Consider the following 16820-nt stretch of genomic DNA (forward strand, 5'->3'; position numbering starts at 1 on the left):
TTGATCGCGTTACGAAATTTCCGGGATACGAAAAAAATAGATAGGAAAAAACTGTTCCGGGTTACGATGTTTTTTTCGGGTTACGAATTTTTTTTTCGGCGCGAAATTCAAACCGCAAAGCGCGGCTAGCGGCTTTCCAGCGCTAGCCGCTAGCCTTTTCGGGTTGCGAAATTACTCGGGTTACGAATGGAGCCGCGGAACGAATTAATTTCGTAACCCAAGGGACTACTGTACTAGAGTTGGCTATACTGGTGACATCTGATCCCAAAATTCTGGACAACCTCTCCCAGTAGTTTCATCTATATGTTGAATAACACAGAGGACAAGACAAAAACCTGAAGGACTTCACAGGACAAAGACTAAGGAGTCAAAGAGGAGTCATCCAGCACCGCCCTCTGAGAGCACCCCTCTAGGAAGAAACAGAGCCACTGTAGAACAATATCTTCAAATCCCCTCCCACTGATGTGACACACAAGGATACCAAGGTATTGAAAGCTGCCAATATGGTCAGGAGAACCAACAGGAACCGGAAGGTGACCAAAGCTTTCTCCACCCTATAAGAAGGCCTAAAGCCAGACTGAAATGGATCTAGGTAATCCACCACATCCATTAACCCCTGGAGCTAAGAAGTCACCACTTGTTCTAGAATCTTGCCAAAAAATAGAATGTTGGGGACTGGCAAATAGTTATCCAATATAGTAGAATCCAAGGATCTTTCAGGCATGTTAGGACTTTACCATGTTGTGAAGAGATATTAATCATTCCCCTTATCCATTTAGCCAGTCCCCCTTTAGCCTGTTTAATAAATCAAGAAGGACAAGGGTCTAGCACACATGTGTTGGTCCTCATCTCTCCAGGAATCCTGTCCACATTATTGGGCTGCACAAATTGAAATGTATTCATCAACACTGGACAAGCAGGAGGCAGAGTTACATGTATCAACTCAGGCATCTATGTCAGACCTTTATCAATTCTAGCATCCACATCAGAGTTAATCAGAGTGATTTTATTCTGAGGTGATTACCAAATTCTTCACAGTGGGCTGTTAATAAATACATGGTAGATAGGAAGACCTGAGCACTCCTGGCAGAGCAGGTTTAACATGAATGTTGAAGTCCCCCAGCATCACAAACCTTAGGTGTCAAACACTACCCAAAAGACCACTGTAATTCCCCATGTATCAACTGGTTGCTGCAAAGAGAATCCTGTTGGGCACAGCTGAAGATTTGGAATGGAATATGTTCTGAAAGCCTGGAGAATCAGTCTGTAGGTTTGGGGAAATAATAAACAACCTCACTGCCCATATGCTAACTTTAGCAGTATATAAAAGCACTGTCAGGATATGGACTGCAGGGACGTAGCCAGGATTTTAGGAAAGGGGGGGGTGTTCCTGACTAAGTGCCACCATTATAATGGGGCTTGGGTGCGGCGGTGCAGCAGCACACACCATTCATTTTTCTAATGGAAGAGGGGGTCCGGACCCCAAGGACCCCCACCCTTGGCTCCATCCCTGTGGATTATTGTCATCTACTTCTTTAATTTCTCTGATGCTGTCCACAACAGTATAGGCTAACCAAGATAGGTTCATCTATCTGCTCCCCCGTTTCCACAGTCCTAATATTCAACCTATACAGCCCAGCCTGCTGTTCACTTCCTATGTCAAATACTTCAGTTGTAAGGGGCTGTCCATAGCAGGTGTCTTGGAGAGAGGGTTAAAAATTAATCTAGATCATAGAACTGCAAGAGGTCAAAGGGTTCACTAAAATGCATTTGCCTCTCAAGTTCCTGTGATATCCATTAATCTGTGGGCTGGAAAAATTAATCAGTGGGGGAATTTTTTTAAAAAAATATGAGTGTGTCTCAGTGATGGATTGCTCCACTTTGCCCACAAAGTTACATCCAATTAGGCACACCTTCACAGAGCAGGTTCAGCTAATTTCAATGAGAATACTCCTTCAAGACACAGAACAATAAAACAGGTTTCTTCTCCCTTTTACACACATGGTATCTCCTATTTTTTTTCTTAGAGAATGTGTCGGGGAAAAAGGACCATCACGCCAGAATGAGATCTCAGGTCAAAAGCCCTACTAAGATCTTGCCAGGCCTATAATTAGAAAAATAAGACTGGGAGGAGCACAAACTGAGTCAAACAAACATTCTGAGCTAAAATATTTGTATATGGTTATCTAGAGCAAATAGTAGAGGCTATTATGCATTTGGAATAGATAAATAATGCTAATAATTATTATAATTTTAAGAACAAACAGAATTATATCCTGCCACATCAAGGGGCAGTTTGAAGCAGCTTACAACGATAGTCCACCAATAATTAAAACACCAAAATTTGTTTTACAGTTTACAGATAGCATTGCTCACATCTGAGATGCCATATTTTTGACAGGCTGAGGAGATGGAGGTAGCCAACTTGCTGCCCAGTCCTGCTGTTATGGATACTTTTCATCTTGTGCAGCTTGAGGATGTTGACAAGCTGCTTGGAGGGATGAGACCAACCACCTGCTCCTTGGATCGATGCCCACACTGCCTTCTGCAATCAGCCATTTCTGGGCTTTCTGTTCAGATATCACCTGTGGCAAATGCCTTCTTTAAGGGAAGGTGTGCTCCCAAAGGCAATGAAGGAGGCAATGAATTTGGAAAAGCCAAACTTAGATCCTATGATTTTTTTTAAAAAAGTTGTCTACTTTATTTCTAGCTTACCAATTTTAGAGAAAGTCCTGGATCATGTTTCATTTTCTCCGTGTAGTATTTAAACATACTAAATAATTTAAATTATTTCACATATGGTTTCCAAGTGGCTGGCTCTTTGGCTTAGTAATGGAGATGAGCACCATCCCCTACAGTCGGACATGACTTGACAACCTTGTCAAAGGGGAAACCTTTACCTTTTACCTTAATAATATTTATTGAAATTTCAAAATATAAAACTTGAGACATTCAAAACATAAAACACAGAACAAACAAGCATAGGGAAAGAAAAAAGCTTACAAAACATGCAAAAACATACTGTACAAATATACCTAGCTGCAAACCCTTTACCCCCCCCCCAAAAAAAAGATAAAATAAAAGAAACTTCCTGCTTCTCTCTGGTTATGTCTTCGCTACTTATACTAAAATTTCCTCTAAAGTTAATAACAATAACTGTAAATAAGCTTCTCCACAGGGACGTAGCCAAGGGGGGGTTCTTGGGGTCCGGACCCCCCCTTCCATTAGAAAAATGGTGTGTGCTGCTGCGCCGCCGCACCCAAGCCCCATTAAAATGGTGGCACTTAGTCTGGCCCACCTTCCTAAAATCCTAGCTATGTCCCTGTTCTCCAATATTATCTTCATGTAGCTACGTTTATTTCTGCAATTAAAAAATTGGAAAAAACCTGTATCAATTATATCTCAAAATCTAAAGTAATAACTTCTTCTTTTTGCCATTTTATATGGTCTATAAAAGGTCCCCACATATCTAAAAAGACTTCAAATGTGTTCCTCCTAATTAAATTAATTAATATATCCATTTCCACAATTTCCAAGACACTTAGAAGTTTTGACAGGTGCAGGACAATGGCAATTAGTGGCTTCCATCTCAAGAAGAGAGTTAATCACTCTGAACTTCAAAGAAGTTATCCATGGTGCTGGACCTATCAAGGGACAGGGTTAGTTTCGGATAGTTCCTTTAAAGTTCTGACTAAAACCAGACCAGATTCACCATCACCTTGCTTGGGAGCCACCAATTCCTAAGAACACTGAATGTCCAAGAATAACAACTAGAAGCTAGACATTTTGAACATATTACAGTCATGCTGCACTTGTTCACTGGCATCACTAGGGTTGGTATCACTCAGTGTTATGGCATAACTTCAAAGGGCCTCCTGGGATGGGGGTGCGGATGAGGACAAAGGTCACACCCTAGAAAATCCAGCATCCTGCCACTACTGCCCCCCAACCAAGACAACAAAGTGGGACAGCTCCTGAGCAAGAATAACTTTTTGACTGCAAAAGATCTTGTCACACTGGCTGTTTACTTCCAGGAGCTGTGTAAAGTGCAAGTTCAAATGTGTGCAAATACCTTTGTGGAAACAAGTTTTTGCAGAGAAAAACCTGTTTCTAGATAAAGATATGGTTTTTTGTGTGTGAAAAAATCATGTTTTTTGTGTGAAGCTCACCAATTTGCACAAAAAATGTTTCAGAAAACAGTAGGGAAGTAGCCCAGTTTCTTTAAGTGAGTGTACTTGATAACCTTAAAGCATGGCTATGTTCAGATACTTGGGATTTTCAAGCAATATCCCCTAATCCCATCCACCTAAAATAAAGATGCACAATCCTCCATATTGGACTCATTTAGATGTTCACTGTGAAAATCTGAGAAGCCCTGAAATTAGCATTCCACTTTTTAACATGAGACAGTTTGTTTTATATTAGTGTATTTCTTGCCACACCTTAGGGCAATCTGAGTTGATGCATAGAATTAGTGCATGTAGCTTGTGAATGAGGGAAATTCACATATCCATCTTGAAATATGCAACAAAAATTGTATTTTTGTTTATGCTGTTAGGGGATTATTAAAGTCATCCTCTTGTATTTCTGTTTCCTGGAATCAGAACACTTTGTTCATTCTGGTATGCATGATCAGCATGGCAGAAAATGTGGAAGCAAAAGAACTACAAAGTAATAAATAAAAAATCCTGCAAGGACAGAAGACAAGAAACATGAGACAAGAAATAACATGGCTGTGCTTACCTGAGCGAGCATTGATTCGAAAATGTGAAGATCCTTCCAATGAGTAGATAATGGATTCTTGGCCATATTCTCTAGACCGATCCAAATCAGTGGCATTTAGAAACAGCACTGTTGCTCCTTGGAAAAAGGCAAAAAGAGGGACACAGAGACTTTCATTCTTTTGGCACAGTACCAGCTGGATTCTTTAGCTAAGCTAAACAAATGTGAATTTAAGCTAACTGAGTTTCTCAGAATTCACTGGAACATAGGTTCAATACAGAATTATGATTTACCAAATTTCTGAAAACAGTAGGGGAGTAGCCCCAGTTTACCGTATACCATGCAGCTGCGGACAAGTCTACATAGGGACCACCAAAGGCAGTGTCCAAACATGAATCAAGGAATATAGAGACACTGCAGACTGGATCAACCAGAAAAATCATCAGTAGAAGAACACATTACAAACCATCCTGGGCACAAAATGCTGTTTGAAAACACTGAAATTCTGGACCATGCCAACCACTAGGAGGTTAGAATACACAGGGAAGCCATTGAAATCCACAAACACTTGGACAACTTCAACAGGAAAGAAGAAACCCTTAAAGTAAATAAAGTTTGGTTACCAGTCCTGAAGGACACCAAAACCAGGACTCAGCAAATGCAAATGAGAAACAACTCAGGGTCAGAGGCTTTCCCAGCAGACAATGATCATCAATTAGCAGATACTAATCCTGTTTTGAGGAGAAGTCTGGCCATCAACAACAGAACAATACACAGATTAACCTGGGAATCACTTCTCCTTACCAGGATCACACAGAATATATATACCCACTCTCTTCCAGGTCAGCATTCTCTGAGGATGCCAGCCACAGATGCTGGCGAAATGTCAGGAATAAACTCTTCTAGAACATGGCCACATAGCCCGAAAAACCCACAAAAAATGATACAAAGAGTGTTACCACAATAGGTAACATGAATTTCTTCATCACAAGAAGCTACATTTGTACACTCAAAGGACTTGTTGCACATCCTGAGAGGAACACAAAGTCATGTACAAGTCAGTATGTGATTGCTGAGATATATGGAGATGCTGAACAGGTCCTGGATTCTACTGATACTCATTACTATTTTGTTACATTGTCACCAATTACTTTGTTATTAATAACAGCATAGAGGGCAAACTTATGAACCACACAAACCGCTCCCATACCTGCCATTATATCCTCCATGACTGTGACAACATATGAAGGCTTGCTGAAAGTGGGTGGGTTGTCATTTTCATCCTACAGGGATAAAAAGCAAAGAATGACGAAGGTATCTGATATAGCAGCAATACTGTTGGATGCAATATAACTTTTAAATGTCTTGAAATGTAGCACAATCTCATTTACCAAAGGCCAACATGAAGCCTTTGAAATATATCCCAGTTTGTTCTTATTGTTAACAGAATACAAATTTTGACATATTGGAACAATATGATAGATAAAACTTAGAGCACAAGATCAGGACACATTCTACAGTTAGGTTCAAATGCTCATGGCATGCACACTTTCCCAAAGTTCAAAAGGGGAACTATAATATATTTTAAGGCATTATCTAGAAGGAAATATATAGTATCCCACCATACCACCCGGAACCCACCTGCTCCCACTTGACTGCAGATGCTAAGCAAGGACTGTCTTGGTTAGTACTTGGGTGGGAGCCAACCAGGGATTATCAGGTAAGGCTAGGACTGAATCCTGCCTGAAACCCAGGAGAATTACTGCCATCAGATTTGACAGTACTAGACAAAAGGACATAAGGCAGCTTTTTACTTTCCTATTGTCTGTCTTGAAGATTGAGCTGTCAGGATGGAAGTTCATGTTCACGTTCATGTTCAGAAAACCAATCTGTATTTTCAGCTCAAACATGCTTCACTTTTTTCAGGAAGGAACAAAAAGATTACATCAATCCATTCATTCCCTCATTCTTGGTTAGTACTTGGGTTAGTACTTGGGGATATTTCTTTATCCATCCCTGCTCTAGCATGAAATTCTGTTTACGCAGGATTACAAGGTGTTGCATATTGAGCTGGAATTATGTTTATTCAGCTAACTGACATTTGATAACTGCAAATTTAGTTGTCTATGGCTAGACCATCACCAAGATCCCATTAAGTATTGTAAACTTGATTACCCCCCCCCCCCACTTTAAAAACCAGCAACCACTCCAACTGATGGAAGTCACTTCTACTGGTGAAGAGGCATAACAGGATGGTGCTTCCAGCTCCCTCTCACCAGTAATGTGCATGCAGGGAGGAATTGCAATGGGGTTCCTGATTCTGATTGTCACAACCTCACTCGCTGGCAAGAGAGAATTGGAAACATCACTCCAGATGCTAGCAGAACAGATCACCATCAGAGCAGCTCTGTGGAGTTTATGTGAGATTCAGAGGGCATTTAAGATTGTGACAGTAGTACCATGATTGCAAATATGCAGTATAACTAAATATGGAACAGTTAAAAGATCCATAACTCCAGTTTTCAAATCTGTAACTGCAATACACAATTCCAGACTGGTTTTCCTTTTTTACAAATTATTATTATTATTATTATTATTATTATTATTATTATTATTATTATTATTATTATATTGTTTTTAGATTTTATCGTTTGTAATTTTAATGGATAGAATTGTTTAATCCTTTTTTAAGGGGGGAATTGTATATATTGTATTTTTAAAGGTTGTACGCCGCTTTGATTGTGGTAACAAAAAGCGAGATATAAATTAAAGTTTTATTATTATTATTATTATTATTGGCAATAATGGATTGCAGCCATCATTATTGTTAACAAGTTTGTTATTACAATTATAAAGATTTTTTAATTGTTGAGCAAAAGTTACTATTTATTGTATATGTAATTAATATTTTCAATATACTGTCAAATATAGAAATTAATTAGAATAAAACTTTTTATTCATAGCTGACAGTAATCGTACTATGGAAAGTGAGCTCATAAAATTACTTTCTGGAACATGTTGCAAGAATTATACATTAACATGATCCCTTTTCAGATTTGGGATTTCTTTATTTTGGGGGGAAAAAGAAACATTTAAATAATTGTTTTAACTTTCTATAGGATGTTAACAGAGAAATCCTGCACAGGGCAACCCATAAGAAAATTCATCTAATAAATACATACAAGAGAAAGAAAGGATGTTTTAGAATAGGGGACTCGTTGCTCTTTAAGGCCACAGTAAGCTGCTCATTACTAACTTATAATATGAAGTAAATGAAGAAAACATTCAGACATTTGTTCTACCACAGAAGAAACCAATATTTCCAACCCCCCATTAAAAAAATCCCCCAAATCCCTTTGTCGATAGTGCATTACAGCTTGAAGAGATATGAGTGATGGCTTGGCCTCTAGTTAAGGCTACTACAGAACAGAAGTACTGACACTATGGGATACCTCTCTTCTATGTGTTACATGGCTCAATCTACAACAGCCAGAATACTGTGGGATGCTCTCAGAATATTCTAGCCCCACAGCCGCCCCAGATTTGCCCCTGTTACCTCTGCAGTCCGTAGCCATGCCAGGTGACTGTCCACACACACATACTACTGTGCCACCTGGCACTGGTTCCACTGGCACAAGTCTCTCCCTCTGGGTCAAAAACAAGGCATCCAGAGGTGGCAGCACTAGATGGCATAGTAGGAGGTGTGCCTAAAGAACCAGACAACATTGCTACAAAGTGTTTTGGATTTTCCTGCAAAATCCAAAGCAAAAGGTGAGTTTTAAAAACCAATTTAGGCAGGTACAGGGCAAATTTCGTGTTGTACTGCCTTCTCTCATGAAGACAGTCCACATACAATTGGGTGATTCGGCCCTGTATTGTGTAGGCAGGCCATGGTGAAGGTGAGGGGAAAACAGTTTTATTAGCCTGTGCACACATGTCCATAGGACAGATTAGATAGATAAAAATCTCTGCATCTTGATTTTCTTGAGTTTGAGATGAATTTTCTTCTTGTTCTTGCTTGAAATTGAGTTTGCAAGACTTTGTGTTCTCTTTCTACGCTGAAACTCATATAATTTTACATTTATTTTTCTAATTTGTGCTTTTATTTGCACAGTTTATCTAATTTATCCAATGTCACCCCATGTTTGACCAAAGCCTTTTTCTTCATATTCTTTCCATATTTTTTGAAAGACTGGAAAAAATGTTGGCATTGCACACAACATGTATAGGGGTCACTGTTTCTAGCAGTAGACATAAAATTTTGATGTACACTTTTGTGCGATTGAAGAAGATCCCTCGTTCTATAGAAATGGAAGGGTTCTCATCATCCTTTTAGCAGGGAAGGTTGAAAATCTTATATAGCAGGAGGACAAAGAAAATCAGATATGATTCTGAAAATGGCTGTTGTACAAAATATGTATCCTGCAAAAGGCTGGGATGTAGGAGTCAACAGATTTGCACGACTATGGAACCAATAAAATTTTGACTGAATAGACTAGAATAATGTTAAGATCAACATCACCAATACAATTATTATATAGTTTTGTTTCCTCTCACCTTGTCTACCTTACAATAGTTTTATTCTATTGAAAATATCTTTCAAGTCATTAAAGTTTCACTTTCCAAATGACCCTGAAGTCTCTGGCCAGTTAGGCATCACTCTGAATATAACAAGCTATATTTCTAACTTTGGATTCTTAATCTGAACATTTATGCATATTTGAGAGCTTGAAAACGTTAAAAACCCAATAAAATATAATTTCCTCTATCCAGAGAGAAATGGCACTGTTAATGTCAATGCTTTCCTTTTCAGTTCATTTGAAAGCAATATATTAAATTTGTATTATATTTAAACACATCACATTTAAAGCCTTTTAAAAAATTTAAAGAGGCTTTCCCAAAACCAGTCAAGATACAGGCCTGATAGAAAAGAAAGCTGCAACTGAGCAAAAATTACAAACTCTTCACTGTACTTTCTCTTATACAGAGGAAGTGTTACCCTAGTTTTTAAACCTTGACGGATGCTTTTGCTATTAAAGTCAATATTTTAGGTAATTTCACATGCCAGTGATGCCCATCATACTGTAATTAAATTGCCATCCTCTGCTATTTTTGCTTGGAGCAGGTGGTCTTTAATCAGCCTTTTCATCACTCTTGATTCTGCTGTGCCCAATACTGCATTGTCCGCTCTGCGCTACAAAGTATGTTTGCCATGGGTAGTGTGAACTGAATGAAGCTTTGTTTTCCCCTTCATATTCCTTGGGGGAGAAAAAGGAGGGTAGCACTGGGACTTCATCTAATTAAGGATATTAAATTTTAATGCTATCACACTTTGAATAAAATTCTATGTCCATCTGTCAAGGAATTAGAATGGTTACCAACAGGTTTCATATCTGAAAAAAGGTGCATATTGGAGGTTACAGTCTCATGTATTTTCTGTGTAGCCTTCTATCTTGCAACCAGCTGTGAATGGAATCCAAAGACTTGCCAATGGATGCTTATATGTTTCAATCCCCTTTCCTATAATAGCCCTTAGCTTGTATCCCAAGCCACCCCTGAAGGCCAGGAGATACAAGCAAGGTCCAAAGCACACTGTAGAAATGATCCAGTTTGAGACCACTTTAACTGCCCTGACTCAGTGCTAGGGAATCCTGAGAACTGTAGATTATTGTGGCACCAGATTGCTCTCTGATAGAGAAGGTTAAATGTCTCACAAAACTACAGTTCCCAGGATCTCCTAGCATTGAGCCAGGGCAGTCTCAAACTGGATTATTTCTGCAATGTGTTTTGGACCCAAGACACTCAACTGAATATGAGGGAGGTGCATAAGCAACAATTATGAATCTCTGAATGTACATGTTGATGCATATCAGGCACATGACAAGCTCTGAAATCCCAGCCTGATTACAAGGCTACAAATGAGGAAACCACAGGCTTTAATGTACTCAATAAAATTGAGCTGGCTTTTAAAAAATATCCTTCTATCTTGCAACACTTGGTTTTAAAATTTTCCTCTGAGGAATTTTTCAAAAAAAGAATAATAACTTGTTCCTATATGCCTTGACAATGCTAGGAAGGTGAAAACTTACGCAGTACCTTCTTCTTCTTATCAAGCGGATACAAAACTACACTTTTATAATTATGTTTAAAAGTAGTTCCAAAATGTCTTTAAGTGTTTTTTTTAAATGTTTTAGTGTGGGCTCTATCCACCAGATACCTGCAATAATAACAAAGTGCTGTTTGTCCCTCTAGCAGTACCTGAAATAGTCACAACCCAAATTTACACTTGTTTCTGGTTTATCAATTCTGGTTATGATTTTGAGAACTAATTTGTTCTTTTTGGAACTATGGCTTAAGTTCTTCTACAACCCTGAGAAACTGAACTTCTCAAGATAGTAATAGGCAGAACAATTATTGTTTTTTAAAAATATTGAAAAGATTGCCTGGACAGTATTTGGAATCATGTGCAGATGTTAGCTTCCCTGAGACTTTAAGACTTTGTCTAAAAATTCACCTTCACTTCTATTTGTACACAGTCCAAGAACTCCATAGTAGATGTTGGTTCAGAACTGTGCAGTGATCAAGTTAAGAGTTTAGCCTTCCCATTTACAGAAATGGTTTTCAACTGGCAAGATTGAGCATTTTTAGCTAGGGATTTCAATGGGGGGGGGGGGGGGGAGAGGACCCTCTTGACTCTGGGATGGAGAAGTTTGTAAATCAGTTCTCAAACCAAATGAATAAGTCTCTTTTATGATGTACTTAAGCACAGTTAAACTTGTTGCCTCACTGCACAAAATGGCACCTAGAATGTCAGTGAATGAGAGCTAAAGAGAAACTTATTAGTGATGATATTTCCTAGGATGCTGGTATGATGCTCAATATTAGTTCTAATTCAGTGGCTCCCTCTACAAAAGCTTATTGTCCCCTAATAGGAAATCTACAAAGTGAGTTTCACTTTTTTATTAAAAATCAACAAGCAAAGGATGAAAATAAAAGTCAGTGTGTTTCTTTTTCCTTTATTTCATTCTCTCTATCTCTCAGTCACTCACACACGCACGCACACAAAGTCACACATACACATCCCTGCTCTTTCATTTCGGCTCCTTAAGTACCACTGTGAGCCAATTCATCATCATATTTCCCCCCTTTTGAGTTGAAAGAGAAAATCCCTTTTGGTCAAAAGTGCAGAATGTGACAGCTACTTAGAAATCACCCATGTACAAAATCAACTAGAAGGAAATGACCTTTTCAAGTGTGGTCTTTAGACAGATGGGATTACACTGTCCAAAGAGCAGCTAGAGGAAGAAGGTATTTAGCCTCAATTAAACCCCTCTGTAACTTCTTTCTTATGTCTCCCTCACCATCATATGAAGGGGGCAAGAAGAAAGTCAGTCAATTCTTGCAACAAAAATTATCATCCCCCCCCCCCATTCTTTGGTCAATAAAGTGCTGCCATGTTTAAGCCAGATCTGATTAGGACACAGCTAAGACTGAAAGGCTATCAAGAGAGCAGATTCCACGGCTGATACCTTCTTTTGAGCTAATTTGAATCAGGGTGCTTGTTGCACTCTGACAATCTGATTTAATCCTGCCAAGTTACTGTAAAACTAACTCTGCTTTCTACATACATATATGTGTGTGTGTCACCATCCTGATAAGAATGTTTGCATCAGGATTCAGGGCAGCAACAGAGTCATCCCAAATGGGGACAGCTAGCATTTGCAAAAATAAACAGCTGGCTGTGATTGATTCAATGACTGATAATTTCAGTCACTTCAAGTGCTAATGTGCATTTGATATTCATGTCAGGATAAGAACCGTTTGGTTTCAGGCACCTTTAGATCTTTAGGGAGGGAGAAGGAGGAAAAAAATGGAAGCAAAAGCATAATCTCTGTTTAACTCTTTTGAGCTTCATGTAGAAGGAAATGAATCAAGTCATTCTCCTCTCAGGCACACCCCTTTGCCTTGCATGTGCTCCAGGTTTATGAAGATCTCACAGGTAGGATCTCCCGAGGCTGGCTGTCAAGGCTAAATGAAAGGGAAACAGAAGGCAAGTAAAGGTATCACCACCATCAATACAGTACCCTCATGTGTGGTTCTATCAGTGGTATCAGCAAGGTGACAAAATATCCCCAATCATAATGGACAAAAGTAAGATTCAAAGCAGTGATTCTAGTGTCATCGTTGTTGTGGTTTGTTTTTTTTAATGTGAATTTTGTGTTTTGTGTGGACATGGCTGTAGCTCCTGCCCAGAGATCTCTGACAAGGAGAAGCTGAGAAGAAAAATAAGTTTTCTCCCTTGTAGTGATATTTGCCCTACCACTAATAATGTTGCTACTCTTACTAACAGTTATTCATTTACTTGATTACATTTCTATCCCATCTTTCCATTAAAAAATAGTGCTCAAGGTGGCTAACATCATCCTTAAACACAGGTGAAAAAACAAATTTAAAACAAGACAATAAACTATTTGTATTATCACATTAAGAAGTTTAACAAATAAGCCGTCTTACCTCTTTTGGTTTGAATTCAGGATCTGGGATGCCTTTGGATGTTATTATACCTAAATTGCCACCTATCTAGCTGGGATGCTGCTGCCCGGATGCATCCCAGGTTGAAGCCTCACTCAGCCACCAATTTCTGAAGTTGGAAACTCCCTGATTTTGATAACATCCAGTGGCATCCTTGAGCCTGAATTTAAGCCAGAAGAGGTAAGCTGCTTATTTGCTAATGGGATAAGCTCCTCTGTAAGCAATTAAAATGACCACAACAAAGAGTAAACCAGCTTTAAATGGCCAGTTGGAAGAGATGGCTTTCCATACCCTTTCTAAAGCAGTGAGTGTGGGGACTTGCTAACCTCTGAGGGGAAATGCCTTCCACAAACTGGAGGCAAAACATAAGAAAGTCTTCTCTCAGGTGCCTGTCATGCACTGGCTTTGTCAGGCAATGGTATTCTTAAGAGGGCCTCATCTGACAATCCTAACATGTGGGCAGTTTTAGCCACCTTTTATATAAGGAGACCACAGGCTGTTTGGGGCTTTATAGTGAAAACCAGCACCTTCAATTGCTGAAAGCAGGTTTATTAGTATTGGGGGAAATGATCTTGATGATCAGTACCAGTAAGCAGCTTAGCATCTTCATTTTGCCCCAGCTGATGCTCCCATACATTCTTCAAGGGAGGAGCCACATATTGCACATTGCAGGAGTCAAGACACAATGTAACCGAGGCAGGGATGACTGAGGCATATCGGGTTGAATTAGAAAAAGTCACAGCTAGGGCACTATGCGGAGCTGTGCAAAGGCACTTCTTGTCACTATTGTGATGTGAGAATCCAGGGAGGGTGTACAGTCAAGGACTATATCCAGAATTCCCACTGACCTACTTACAATTATTAGGCACCATATATACACTTTTAAAAAAATAAAATAAATAAAGATGCCCTTCCTCAAATCTTAAAAACTGAGATCCTATTTCGTGTGTGTGAACTGTAATGTTCCCCAGTGTACTTATGCTGAAAGTGCAGAGAATGAAGGATGCTCCAATTTTCCTGGCTGCACAACAGAAGCCAGAGAAAACTCAGAAACATACAGCTCTGCTGCAAATTAATGGCTATTTAGGTCAAGCTACTGTCCAGCTGCCATTACATAACAAGGGGGAAAGCATTACAGGAGGAGGTACTGGGTATCTCCTTTTACAATGGACAGAGAAGTATTTTTGCTCACCAAGAGGATTCAACCACAGCCTACAGTTTAAAAAAATAAGGCACACTGGGAAGAAAAGTAAAGTTAAAGAGTCAAACAACACAGTATAATGAACAATACAAATGAGAACTAAGCATAGTTCAAGTGCAAATGGGAACAGGGATGTGCAACTTCAAAATCTTGCAGCTAGCAGGCAGTATGAAGCCTCTGGGTTGGTCAGGTTTGGTATAATTACTGTACTAGAAGAATACCTGCTTGCTTGGCTGCTCAGACTATTTCCTGGTTAAACACCAGGTCTCCAAGGAGAAATACTGATTTCATAAAAATGTGAAAATCATTGTTGCAAGCAACATATTTTTTCCCCTAAAAGTTAAAGTAATTTGATAGAGCATGGCAGACAGTATTAAGGGCCAAGTCAGTTAAGCTCAAATCTTAACCTATTGCTTGTCCTTAGATTTAGTAACAATTCATTTACTTTGTGGTTTCAATAACAACACAGTGTACAGAAGAAAGAAAAAGAATCCTGCAGCACCTTATAATGAGACCCAAGATACCAGGAGAACCATTACAAACAAACACTATGATGTGGTATAATGGAAGGCATCACTGATACTTACAAACACTTCAATGGTGATTGGGACACTGCTGTTGAGTGGTGGGATACCTGCATCTTTAGCCATCACAGTCAAAAAAATAACACCATTGAGAACTCGCTCATAATCCAGAGGGCGGACAACACTTATCACTGAAAAGGCAAGAAGCCTGTGTTGGCAATTATTGACATTAGATGTTTTTATAAAAACACCTTTGAGATGTACATGTATACCTGACTTGCACTCACCTCCATAACCTTCAGACAATGTAATGTCAAAGTAACTTCGGAAAGTGGAAGCATACACAATGCTGTATGTGATCTGGTTGTTTGGAGGAGAGTCTTCATCTGATGCCTAGGTTAAATCAGAATAAATCCCTTAATATTTGCAATATATGTTAAGATCGCCATTGGAATTTCTACATAATAAGCTCATGTAACATAACTACTGATTTCTTTTGAATGTCAGGCAACACGCAAGCTAATGTTTCAACATATGCGGTTTATAGTTTCTCAATATGAACAAATTGCTGAGGTGTACAGATATCTGTGGAATATGAAAGCCACATTGGAAATTAGGTTCATCCACATCCTAACCAATAAATGTGGTAATTGTGTTGACCTCAGTCAGGTCTTTGGTTTATATCCAATGGTTCTTCCCAATTAAAGTACATCTTTTTAATTAATGGAACTTGACTCAGTGATTCAGTGGCTCTGCCTTTATATCTAAAGTTTTTATGTGTACAGAAAAACAACAGTAGTAGTTTTTTTAAATATGAGAAATTATATATATATATAATGTAATTTTTTTAAAAAAATGTAAAATAAGATTTTCATTAAATCTTGTTTTAAACTTCTGGAAGTCACCTTGGATCCATTCTCAGGAGAAAGATGGGGTATGAAATCAAGAAATCAAATGAACTAATAGAACCTGAAGGCACTGTGAAGTACAGATGGGAGAGGGGGGACTGGAATGGCCTGTTATGGGACCACAGAATTTTGGATAGCTAGGAATGCTCATGTTAGTTGCTTTCACCTGTGCTGCACCTGTATATTTGTAAACCATGCCATTCTTACACTAACACCATAAACCTCCAGTGACCTGCTCATGCAAATGCAGCTAAAACTGGGTATTGCTGCTGCTGCAACCTCCCACTGTTCAGAAGAGAAAATGTAAATCAAAGGTGGACAATGAGCAGCCCTCCAGATGTTGTGAGGATATAAATACCATAATTGCTCACAATTGGCTATGCTGACTGAAGATGGAAGGAGATGCAGTCCAACTACAAATCATATTTTCTGTGTAGGAAACAGCCTTTTCGGTGCAGAAAAAGCATTTATGTACAAAAAAGATGTTCCTCCCCAGAAAAAAACTGTTTTGGTGCAAATAAACCATAAAAACGTTGGCAGCAATAGGGAAGCATGGGTTTCCAACTTTAACTAGGGATCCCATCTATGCCCTGTCGGGATGGCATAGAACAGCACTCAGGCACCATTTTCACTAGCGGTGTTGTATATTACAACTTTTCACAGATGAAAACTGGAACAGATGTGGCCAAGGAACAACAGAGTGTGCTCAAACTTGCAAAGAATAATATGAGGAAGAACACAAAAACACAAAAACTAAGAAAGGTTGTACAGTCGGCCCTTCTTATACACTGATTTTTTATACACGGATTTAAGCATACACGGTTTGAAAATGTTCCAAAAAAGTATACATTTACCTTGATGTTCCATTTTTTATTAGAGACACCATTTTGCTATGTCATTATACTTAATGGGACTTGAGCATACACGGATTTT

General features: G+C 38.9%; 1 protein-coding gene across 8 annotated transcripts in view; it reads right to left on the bottom strand.

Moving 5' to 3' along the window:
• Positions 1–16820, bottom strand: part of CDH23 (cadherin related 23) — a 568554-nt gene that overhangs the window by 185331 nt on the left and 366403 nt on the right. For all 8 annotated transcript variants that reach the window (XR_006102875.1, XR_006102876.1, XM_042457557.1 and 5 more), the window contains exons 16-19: positions 15267–15372; positions 15043–15170; positions 5933–6005; positions 4744–4860 (exon numbers count right to left, since the gene is read on the bottom strand). Coding sequence is in view for 6 of the 8 variants with exons in the window: in XM_042457557.1 (XP_042313491.1) it covers positions 4744–4860; positions 5933–6005; positions 15043–15170; positions 15267–15372 (424 nt within the window). In the remaining 2 variants the exon portion in view is untranslated. The remainder of the gene's footprint in view (positions 1–4743; positions 4861–5932; positions 6006–15042; positions 15171–15266; positions 15373–16820) is intronic.

The sequence above is a fragment of the Sceloporus undulatus genome, chromosome 3 (genome assembly GCF_019175285.1).
Source record: "Sceloporus undulatus isolate JIND9_A2432 ecotype Alabama chromosome 3, SceUnd_v1.1, whole genome shotgun sequence".
NCBI classification, from domain to species: domain Eukaryota; kingdom Metazoa; phylum Chordata; class Lepidosauria; order Squamata; family Phrynosomatidae; genus Sceloporus; species Sceloporus undulatus.